The following is an 11,763-nucleotide window of genomic DNA, read 5'->3' as shown; positions in this document are numbered from 1 at the left end:
AAGAATGAAGGATCTATCTGACAGACGAGTTTCACTTGCCAAACGACCACAGCATAAACAGGTCAGTGTCAGTGCTATGTACTGTTACTGTGTTTACAAAATGCACTTTTCATTATTGGTAGATAACATTACAATATACATATATCAAAGAATGTACATATCTATAAAACAATAAACGTGTTATGTGGTACTTATAATAAGCGGGTTTCAATAGGTAAAAATTCATAGTACATGCATAATAAATGAAAAATGTCAGCATCAAACTGAAAGTGTAAAAGAAATGATTGTTGAAATCCTGTCACTTGTTACATTATTTTTTTAAAAATCATTGTTTGCTTTTATAAAATGAAATATTTTTAAATTCATATTTTTGAAAAGACAGCCTATTTGTTTATGAAATCTAAAAACAATAAAATTCATGTGAAAGGTATTTCCTACATAATGAGCTTATCAACAATAGTAGTGAAATCTATGTGCAGTACACTACGGAAGTTAGAATTGATATTTCAACATTTGAAAATTAGAGTAATATTAATGATTGTGTTTTATGTTGGATACTGTAAAGAATTAAAAATAATAATAGCTTGATCACATGGTATAATCATACATGTTTTATTATTGTTTTAATGTTTTGTGGAATGATTACTTTATAAAACTTTAATGTTCAGACTATAACAAGTCAGTCACAACAAACAGTTCAACTGTGCTTAAATAAAGAGGTCCAGACAAACCCAGATCTCAGCTCCAATCCTGAAAGGTAATGGCCACTTTTTAGTTCTTTTCTCTATTACACATCTCTTTTATCTAAAATTGGCATGAATTCCACAAACTGTGCCAGATATTTTCTTCTTATAAGGATATTCAAGGCCAAAAATATCTGGGAACGACTTGTTGTGCAGTTTTAAACACTTAGATAAAAAAATAATGTTATATGGCTTTGTAAAATTTTTATGTGGATAAATTTTTTTCATAATGAAATGAAAAAGAAGGAAATTGTGTCTATAAATGTCTGCTAGGTGTGATCCTGATATTGATATGGGCGTCAGAAAATAAAAATGACACCTCAGAGTGGAATAATTCAGCAGTCGAGGAGCACCAGTAAACAAAGTTTATATTGCAGTTACTAACAAACAGTCAGTACTTGATAGTTTATATCAGAAACATGCTAGCACAAGAATTTAAGCTGATATTTAGCTATAAAAATGATTTATGGTTTTAAATATGATTTTAGTCTCGATATTTGTCTCTAGGAATTCTCAGAAAGATGAACTGGGCACAAATCCCTTCCTGGAAAGAAAATTTATCATTCACAAAAAGAAGTTGGAGGAGCTGCTGAGCGTCTGCAGGCAGTGTAGCAACCCCTCTACTATCACAACTATAGATGAGTGTCACATAGAAGTCAAATTTATAACCATATGCCAAGACAGCTCCTGTGGCCATCATTACTCCTGGACATCACAGCCACACTCTTTTAGGCTTCCTAAATGTTCAACCTTTGACATGTACACAAACACACATGTATCTCAAATTGTCCACTTGGTTTATTGGAATCCATAACTGTGCAAGAATTAAGAAAATTATGACAAAATACATTGTTGAAACTGTTTTAAATGCTTACAGAGCAATCAAATGAAAAATTCACATGCAGTGGAACTTGAGGAAATAAAAAGATTCAGCCACATGTCTGTATATTATGTGAAAAAAAATCAGTTGTCACACAGTTTTCCTTGCATTATTATTAGTTTGTAAGAAAATAAAGAATGAAAGGTAAATTCAGCACCAAGTATTTCAGAAATGATGTTTGTAAAATAAAAATGCCAGATCCATGCAAGATTTGTTTTGGACATAAAAATGAAGTGTGTCCCATACCTGAGTTTGAACAAATAAAAGAAATTAATGTTAACAAAGGGAAGATTTTATTTTACAATTCATGTCAGATACATGAAAGTATTTTATGCATCTGATATGAAGTGTGTCCAATAACTGGATTTGGATAAATGTAACAATTTTCATGATGTATAGGGAACATTTTCTTGACAATTCACTTTTCAGCTTTTACTCTACATTTTTTTATGCTTCAACATTTGTTGTGGCCATTCCTCACAATGCTCACAAATGCACCAGTCTGAAACTGTGATAAGCGAATCTATGTAAGTACACATTTAAACAACAAACATATAAGTTAAAAGCACAGGCATAATAACATATAAAGCAAACGTCTCTGCTTGAATTCTATCCATCGTTGTTATAAAGTAAGTCATTAGTGTAATTATTCAAACTATATCCCCCCAAAAAGGCTGCAAATAGTATTATATTAAAGTCTGTTTAAAATATTTAAATACAGATATTTCAAACTATTAATTTTTTAAACTATCCTTAGGAAAGTTCACTTAAAACCCAAATTATCATATACAATGTGAATATTCCGGTGTGTGTGAGGAAATAATTAATACCAAATGTAATTTTATTTTTTAAATACACTACGAAGTGAATTCGTCAACAACAATGCCAGTGTAAAGAGTTGAGTGCATTATGTTTATTTAAAGTGCTTGAAGGTAAAGCATGCGTTCACTTTCTGTTCCCGTGCACACAGTATGACTTAACTTCTATAGTCCTACGTACCTGCTTTGTGCTTCGACTGCTGCAACATTTTCCTCGTCCTCCGAGGATGTTCAGTCGATTGTGAGCTGATGCAAGTGGTTCAAATTGGTAAAATTGAACATTATTCATGGCCATCTCGATAGTTAATGACTTTGGAGATCACAAATCCAACTAAGAGACACCACCGATCACTATGCCTAGCAATGACCACAGACACTTCCTGTCGTTTGTGACGTCACAAAAGACTCGTCTGCTTGACTCATCTCGGGAAGCTATCGTAGCTACTCGGCGGAAGGACACAAGGGTCGATTTCACTGGATTTTTTCGATTTTTATGAACATCGGCAACCGACATAGTGCTAATAAGTGGTAATTAAGTGAGAAACGAATCCTTTATATCTCCTGTATTGCTCTCGTGCTCTGTCATTGTAACTAAATATAGTTTTGAAACGTTTGACCGTCGCCACAGCCTTATCACTACCCTTTAGTATCCCTTTAAGGGTTAATACACTAGAGCACCACAGAGGGGAATGTGTCGATGAAGAACATTGCAGCTGCCACTACCACATATCTTTGTTGTCTACTCTACGTGAAAGTCGTTACTAACTGTCACTTTATTACTTTATAACAAAACTGATTGTAAAGGTTAGAGGAGGAAGTGGCTATGAAGAGGAGGAAGAAGTGACATATAGGAGGAGGAATAAGAATATGTACACGTGGCAGTCAGATACTAGTAGACACAGAGCTAGAATTATGGGATGGCTAGTGTTACCGGCGGTCAGCAAGTATGACTGTCTTGTATCAGAGCAGTGTGAACTGTATACTGTAAGCACATATAAACAGTTTGCCCGAGGGATTCAGTCTTTACCTTGACTGTTGTATGATTAGCTATTGAAGTTGTCATGGTTATTACCCTACTTGTCCTCCATTGTTTCCGTCATTGTACGAAATTCCACTTCGCCCTTTATAACAATTGCTTACGAGCGGAATGATTTGTTTGTGTACAAATAGGGACATGTGTAGACTGGAACGACAAAGGAGCAAAGAGTGGTGTCTACACCATTCAGCTACCAGACAACAACAGAGCTGTCACAGTGTGGTGTGATATGGACACTTACGGCGGCGGCTGGCTGGTACGTGTGGTCGTGTTTGTCAGTGTGTGTGACTCAGGTAGCATCTCTCCTGCACACTGTATCCTGCTCGCAACAGTGCGACACCACTTATACCCAGGGTCACATCCTTACAGCTCATAGTATCCACGAATAATTTTTCTTCGATATCTTTCGACATTTACAACACGAAGCAGGAGAGGATGCTTGTCCACCTTCTGTTTCCAACAGTTTGTCTATGTCGCTGGTAGACTCCGAGTGTTGAGGATGGTTGTAGACAGGCCTACATCTAGTGTGTTGGTGTGCGTGTGTCGGTTGTTTGTAATCGCATCCTTTAACCCCTTGCATCCATTCCTGCTTCAGGATCAGCGACTGTAGGTTTGATAAGGAGTTGAAAAAAATACTTTTTGTAATCGCGGCGTGTATCATGCATTTGTTATGTTGATTATGTTGCCATATAATTGATCACAGCCACTTGATGTCACACATTTACAGCCAGGAAAGTGTACATTGTGTTCACATGACTGTCACTATGTACTATACTATATACTACACTATGTACTACACTACACTATATACTACACTGTATACTACACTATATACTACACTGTAAACTACACTATAGACTACACTGTATACTACACTATATACTACACTATATACTACATTATATACTACACTATATACTATATACTACACTATAGACTACACTGTATACTACACTATAGACTACATTGTATACTACACTGTATACTGCACTATAGACTACACTATATACTACACTCTATACTACACTATATACTATACTATATACTACACCAGATACTACACTATATACTACACTATATACTACACTGTATACTACACTATATACTACACTAAATACTATACTAAATACTATACTATATACTACACTCTATACTACACTGTATACTACACTATATAATACAATATATACTATACTGTATACTACACTATATACTACACTCTATACTACACTATATACTACTATATACTATTATACCATGTTCACATAGTTTATTGTCACCATGAAGTGTTGACATTATAATCATGTCCACAGCTAATAAAGTTCTAAGTTGTTATATTTTGTCAATTATGACTCATCCTTTGTCAACTCATTAAACTGTGATTAGTGTTGAATCCTGTCGATCATACTGCGCTTTGTTACCATAGTAACGACCTGTGAACTTGTGTCATGTGCAGGTGTTCCAGAGACGTCGTGACTTCACAGTTGACTTCAACCGGAGCTACACAGAATATGTAAACGGTTTTGGTGACGTCACTGGAGACTTCTGGCTGGGTAAGATGTTGACATATTTCTTTCATTCTCTGGCATTACTCTTTACTCCTGCATAACTGTAACCTCAACATTTGTTTTACATTCAAAGTCAGGCTGTAGTCAGTGTTGTGTTTTATTGTGTTGTTTGTGTGATGTCTACTGGTTAATACAAAGGTTGTTGTTTCTGTTGTTCTATTATATTTGTGTCCTACGATGCTTATTGCTCACTATTTTGTGTAATGTTTCCTTAGCATGCTTTGTTTGCTGTGATAATGATGATGCTAGTAATGGAATGAATGGATGGATGATGATCCTGTAGTGTCTCAGTTGCCAAAGTCTCAAATAGAAAGAAACACGAGGGTTGCGAGGAAATACATCCCTGTGGCATATCATGTGGTTTGTTTTTGTTTTGTTTTTTATTTTTTATTTATTTTATTTTGTTTTTTGTAGGATTATCTGATTGCAGGGTATGGATAGGTTCAGAACTTTATTAATGCACAGTAGCTAAAACAGTTCGTGTAGTTATATTACAGTCTATAATTTTGTGTTGTTGTGAATAAGGATATAGTGTGTAAAAATGTCCTTCGACCTGTCTATTTATCTATATTTGTCTACATGTAGTCTGTGAAAATGTGTCATGATCATAGTTTCATAATATTTTAAAGCTATATCGCTTTGTGTGTAAATAGAACTCTATATACATGTATCTGAGTTTGCACCTGTGTGTGTCTGTGTACTGACACCTTACCACCTACTCTGTGTGTGTCTGTGTAGTGACACCTTACCACCTAGTCTGTGTGTGTGTCTGTGCATCTGTGTAGTGACACCTTACCACCTAGTCTGTGTGTCTGTGTACTGACACCTTACCACCTAGTCTGTGTGTGTGTGTGTATCTGTGTAGTGACACCTTACCACCTAGTCTGTGTTGCTCTCTTCTCTGTGTCCTACACTAGACAGGCAAACTCTGTTTCCTTCTCAGGTCACACTGCTTGACATGTCCTCCCTCTCCTCGCCAGTGCTGGTGTTATCTGTTGTACAGTTTATGTTCATGTCTGCTTTCTGATTCTTTTCCTCATGTTTCTGTATGGTTGACTGTACATTTGTTATTGTTTGTATACAGCGCATGGACCTCGTACTTACATGGAAAATACACTTTATTATTGGTAGTAATAACAACAGCGCTAAAACCTCAGTAAGTTTGTGATTTACCTTTTTGTCATCTGATGTCTAGCAATAATGTCAACATGTTTATAACATCGTAGGACAGGTAATGACCAGCGACATGTCTGTGTTCATGACAACTCTTGAGCAAGATCAACACAAATATTTCACTGCTGGACTTGTCTGTTGACATGAGGTCATTGCCTTGTCTTGTCTCAGGCCTGTTCACGCTTCACGCACTGGTAGAAAAGCAATATGTACACTTGAGAGTGGACATCATAGATAGGAGTGGACGACGTCGCTACGCTGAGTATGATGAGTTCAGCATGTGGGGTGCTGACGGTAACTACGAACTTTTCAGGAGGTTCTTCTTGGGTGACGCAGGTACGTACGTGACCACTGAACAGTAAGAAAGTGTGAGACGCACGTTAGTTGGCAGGCTGCCTGTCTGGCTGGTTAAGAAATAAATGGATGACTACATTTGTGAGTGTGTGGCTTTGTGTGCATGTGTGCGAGGGTGACAGCGCCTCCTATCGCGTGCGTTTCTTTGATGTAATTTGGAAGACCAAGTGTGATGATCAGGGAAAAGAGACTTCCGCGGGTTTCTTTCTTGTTTGGGTTTTGTTTTATTTATTTTTTTTTTTGGGGGGGAGGGGGTTTAGGAGCGTCTTGAGGGCTGTATTGTAAAGTCCTGACCAGACTTCTTTAAAGAGTAATTTAATTATGTAAAATCGTTTTTAGTGAGCTGTACTCATTGTGTTGCTTTTTAATCTGTTGTGTCTGTCAGGCTTTGACTGGATGCAAATTATTAATAATTATTGTGAAATGTGAGCCGCCACGACGAAATGAGTCAAGTCGGAAATCTGAGATTTTACAAATTGGATATTTTCGAAATGTACTGGGTTTAGCTCTTTATTTGACACAAAGTTATTCTTCTAGTCCTCAAATGGAGTTTTAAGGTTTGAAGCGTGGAAGTCCGGTGGTCCCCTTATTGAGAAATGAGGGTTCAAAGATTTTCAGCAAACCCACCATGTTTCTCCTTAGCATCGGACACTTTTCATTGTTGACACTGTGCTACACTCTGCATGATGATAACATACTGCGCGCTACATCATTTTAGGTAATAAACATACATAGACATGAATATGTGCGTGCTTTCAGAACCTTCACCTTAGCAAAATAAACAGACATGGAAGACAACTGTCATTTGCTGTCTCCCCAAGTCATGACCGTTGACCTGTGCCAGTCCCACAATGCCACACCAGTACCGTTCTAACATACGGAGGAAACCTTTCATCTTTCTCTCTATACTTTCTCTCTTGTTTACTTTCATTCTAAAGGTTAGGATAAACTTTTTATATCCTATTGTAAACTTTACAGTCATTTTAGTTTAATTATCTATCTCTCTATTCCTCTTCGTGCATCAGGTTGCACACAAGGCCTCAACCAGAGTCCGCCACCGATGTCGATCGGCTGGAACCCGCTCCAGGTGACCCCATGTCCAGCCCTTTCCCTTCATCTCCCTTTCCACCGTTCTTCTCCAAGTTTCCTGTGGGCGGCCTCGTTTTCGTTGGCCGTCTGGAGTCCATCGTAGGGCGACTGTGGAGAGGTCTGCTGTCTGCTGGCGGAGCACATGTCCAATCCATCGCCAACGCCTTCGTTGAACCTGCGTGGTGATGGACTCGGTTTCAGTTCTTCGGTGGAGTTCTTCGTTGGTGATGGTGTTTGGCCAGAAGATGTTAAGTATGCGCCTGAGCCATCTGTTACTGAAAGTTTTGGTCATCTTCCATGATTGTGATCCGTAAAGGAGGGTGCTGATCACATTTGACTTGAAGATTCTCAGCTTGATCTTCTGACTGATGTTTGTTGCCTTCCATGTGCTCCTGAGTGAGGCGAAGGCGTGGATGGCTTTTGCCAGTCGGGCTCGAATCTCCACCTCCACATCCCCGGTGTTTGACATTTTGGACCCAAGATAGGTGAAACTGTCAACTTCCTCAATCTCTTCTCCATTTAGTTTGATGCTGTCTTGGACTCTGGCGTTCACTCTAATACTTTTCGTTTTCTTTGCACTGACCTTCAAGCCAAGGTATCCAGTTGTTTCTTAGAAGTCATTTGTTTTTTCCTGCATGTCTTGGTGGCGGTGTGACAGCAGGGCGATGTCATCAGCAAAGTCCAAGTCTTCCAGCGTTGATGTTGCTGTCATAGTCATGGTTCATCTGGTCCCTCTCCTCTCACTGTCGGTGGAAGTCTTCATGATCCAGTCCATGGCCAGGATGAAGAGGAACGGCGACAGAATGCAGCCCTGCTTCACACCGGTACTGATGTTGAAGGGGTCTGTGTCACAGACAACCTGGGATTTGAAATCGCTGTACAGCAGTGCAATGACCTGAACAAGTTTTGCAGGGACTCCGTAATGCCTCAGGATCTTCCATAAAGACTCGCGGTGGATGCTGTCAAAAGCCTTCTCCATGTCGATGAAACTGATGTACAGCGGTGTGTTCCACTCGTTGCTCTGCTCCAGAATCTGTCGCAGAATGAAGATGTGTTCAGAACAGGATCGCCCAGGGCGAAATCCTGCTTGCTGTGGTCGGAGGTCTTTCTCAAGGGTTGCCGTCAGTCTTGACAAAACAATCTTGCTGAAGACCTTGGTGGTAAGGGAGAGCAGTGTTATGCCCCTCCAGTTATTGCAGTCTCCAAGATTTCCTTTCTTGGGTAACTTGAAGATGAGCCCTGTCTTCCACGCATCAGTGAGCTGATCTGATTCCCAAACTTGCCTGAAGATTTCAGTCAGCATGGGAGCTGTCACATTCACATCTGCTTTCAACATCTCTGCTGTTATTCCATCTGCATCTGGTGCCTTGCCGCTCTTCGTTGTCTTGATTGCTGCTGTCACTTCTTCCAGCACTGCAGTTTTCCTGCCACCCACTCGACCACATTACCGTTGTTCAGCTGTTTATTTATCTTGTACAGTGTCTTCTAGTCATTTTTTCTTGCTGCTATTTCAGCTTCATCTGCCAGTTTCTCCGTGCAGTCTCTTTTGTTGGATTTTTTCATCCTCTGTACCTCTTTGTTTCGTTTTGTATATCTTTGTCTGTGTTGTTCTTTCAGGCGTTCGGATCTAGTGCTTTTGCATGATGACTTTTTGTTTGGCTGACTTTGTTTCGTCTATCTTCTTCCATGTCTCTTCTCTGATCCATTGTTCTTTCTTCTTCCGTTGGAAGCCAAGTATTTTCTCTCCTGTTTCTTGTAAGACTCGATTGAAGTCGTCTAAGGTCATCTCTTGTTGGTCTCCTAGTGCCTGGAACCTGTTCTTTACTTCCATAGTAAAGGCTCGTTTGGTGGCTGGAGCATCCTTGTCTTCTGCCTCAGTCTTCTGTTGGTGCATAGCAGGCTAGCACTGTCAGCTTGGTGTACTTTGAATGGAATCTTGCTCTCAAAAGCCTGGGTCCATAAGGCTTCCATTCCAGCAGTGCCTTTTCAGTTTTCGTGTTGAGGAGTAGAGCTACTCCTTCAGAGTGCTGAGCGTCTGATCTTCCTGAGAACAAGATGGTATGTCCTGACACTAGTCTCCTCTTTCAAGTGCCGGTCCATCTGACCTCACTGACTCCCAGGATGTCCAAGTTGTAGTTGTCAAACTCCTTGACTAATTGGAGCATCCTGCCAGTCTGGTACAAGGTCTGCACGTTCCAGCACCCCACCCTTAACTTTTGCCTCGGCTTGAGTAAATCCACTGTCGGGGTTTGGCTGTCGTCCGTCATTAGTCCAGTCTCCTGGTGTGCTTCATTACCATCGCCAGCTGTGACGAGTTCTCTGTTGTTAGTTTCGGTAACAGGCGTTTTTACATGGTGGGGTTGTTAGCCCTACCACAACCTACTGTACCGCTAGGTGAGGTGTCCACTTAGTCGCCTCTTACGACATGTCTGGCTGGATGGCAGGGACCCTATTCTTACGATGCTCGCTAGGCAAGCATACCCCGGGGTCCACAGGGGAGAGTTAGTTATACTCATTCATTTTTACATATTTTAGCTGAGGCATTCTTCTACTTAAAAACTGTTCTCTTCACTCTTATGTTCTTGATGATATGCTGGGTAAAGTATCATTAGAAATTAAACAAAAAACTCGTTTCGTATTTGATTGTGTTGCGTGGTGTTTGGCTTTGTTATGATGAACGACACAGAAATAACATTTAATAATAAAAGTTTCTGTAGATGTTTGGTAGTGATAATACATTTGTGATTAGGACTTTGTGTGTGTAATAGTATGTAACTGTGTGTGTTTGTGTGTTTACAGGAGATGGGTTGGCACCTAATGACTATAAAGGGTTTTCAACCTATGACCGAGACCCGACCGGCTGTGTCAAGACACGTCACAGCGCCTGGTGGTACCCGGATGACTGTGGCAGCACTTACCTCAACAGCCCTTATGCAAGTGGCAATGCTTGGGGTGACTTCAGCAACCTGCAGTTCTCGGAGATGAAGATAAAGCCATAAGACTGAACATCTATATATACACCGCCACCCTGGTGATCTCACAGATGAAGACGAAGCCAGACTAACACCATCTTGTCTCCTGTACCCACTGCTTACACCGCCAGTCGACTGTTCACTGTTCACTACAGGTTCCACTGATGATGTGAGCTCAGTGTACATTAATCTTTCTCAATAGTCTAGCATCTGACCCTAGTACAGACTACAGTACTTTAATTGTTTACTTTGAGTATATTGCCTGGTGATTCTATTATACATGTGTTGTATTATTTCTTTCAGATTTGGATGTGCTAGGATAAACTAACATGTTTATAAACGTAAAGTCTAAGTTTATTTAATTAATTCAGCATTCAATTGTGCCTAGGCTGTAGTACACGTGTCATGAACTGTCGCTATACACCTGATAGTTTGTAGTAAACGATATTAGCTATACACCTAACAGTTTATGCAATGTTGCCAGTTGACTCAGTGTGAAACAGATAACACTCATCCGAGAATTTAATGTTCACAATGATGCAAAACACGGATACTGATTGTATCCAACACTGCTGTTCATTATTTGCTTACTGACGATGACTGACCATGACTCAGATTGCTACATTCTCTAATTGTTTGGTGTTTAAAAGGCTTCAAGTTTATTTTGTGTTATGTTGTGAAACTTTACCGTGTCCTGTAGTTTGCTTTATTTAAGCGAATATTTACATTTTCACAAACCTGTGAGCGAAGCATACTTTTCGTAAAACAAATAGAACTATTGCCAAGAATGAACAGATATTTTCATAAAAGCAATTAAATTATAAGTAGTATTATAAGTAGTATTGTTGGTATTTGCCGCTTTGACTAAATGTGATGACATCACTATGTACTCGGTATTACTTCCCCTTTAAACAGATAATAACGGTAGTTGATACATCACATCTCTTACTTAATTGTACAAACAAATAAACTATTTTAATATTTGTTCTACACTGAAGAGCTCTAACAGCAAGGCGCTAGCAAAATGGCGACAAACACCTGACGACACCTGTGTATTCTCTGTGTAGAACTAACACGACAAACTTTCTGTGACAATATTGCAGTAAGAGCTAGTGTGGCTGTAGTAGCTA

The 11,763-nt window shown here is 39.4% G+C and overlaps 1 protein-coding gene across 1 annotated transcript; it reads left to right on the top strand.

Annotated features, from left to right (window-relative positions):
• Positions 1-3,706: 3,706 nt before the first annotated feature.
• LOC112571134 (ficolin-1-A-like) lies at positions 3,707-10,660 on the top strand. Its single transcript, XM_025249948.1, has 3 exons — positions 3,707-3,770; positions 6,390-6,554; positions 10,461-10,660. The coding sequence occupies exons 1-3, from the start codon at positions 3,707-3,709 to the stop codon at positions 10,658-10,660; spliced, it is 429 nt and encodes a 142-aa protein (XP_025105733.1).
• Positions 10,661-11,763: the final 1,103 nt, after the last annotated feature.

This window comes from Pomacea canaliculata, linkage group LG8 (assembly GCF_003073045.1).
Source record: "Pomacea canaliculata isolate SZHN2017 linkage group LG8, ASM307304v1, whole genome shotgun sequence".
Taxonomy (NCBI): domain Eukaryota; kingdom Metazoa; phylum Mollusca; class Gastropoda; order Architaenioglossa; family Ampullariidae; genus Pomacea; species Pomacea canaliculata.
This window is presented reverse-complemented; position numbering and strand designations above follow the sequence as displayed.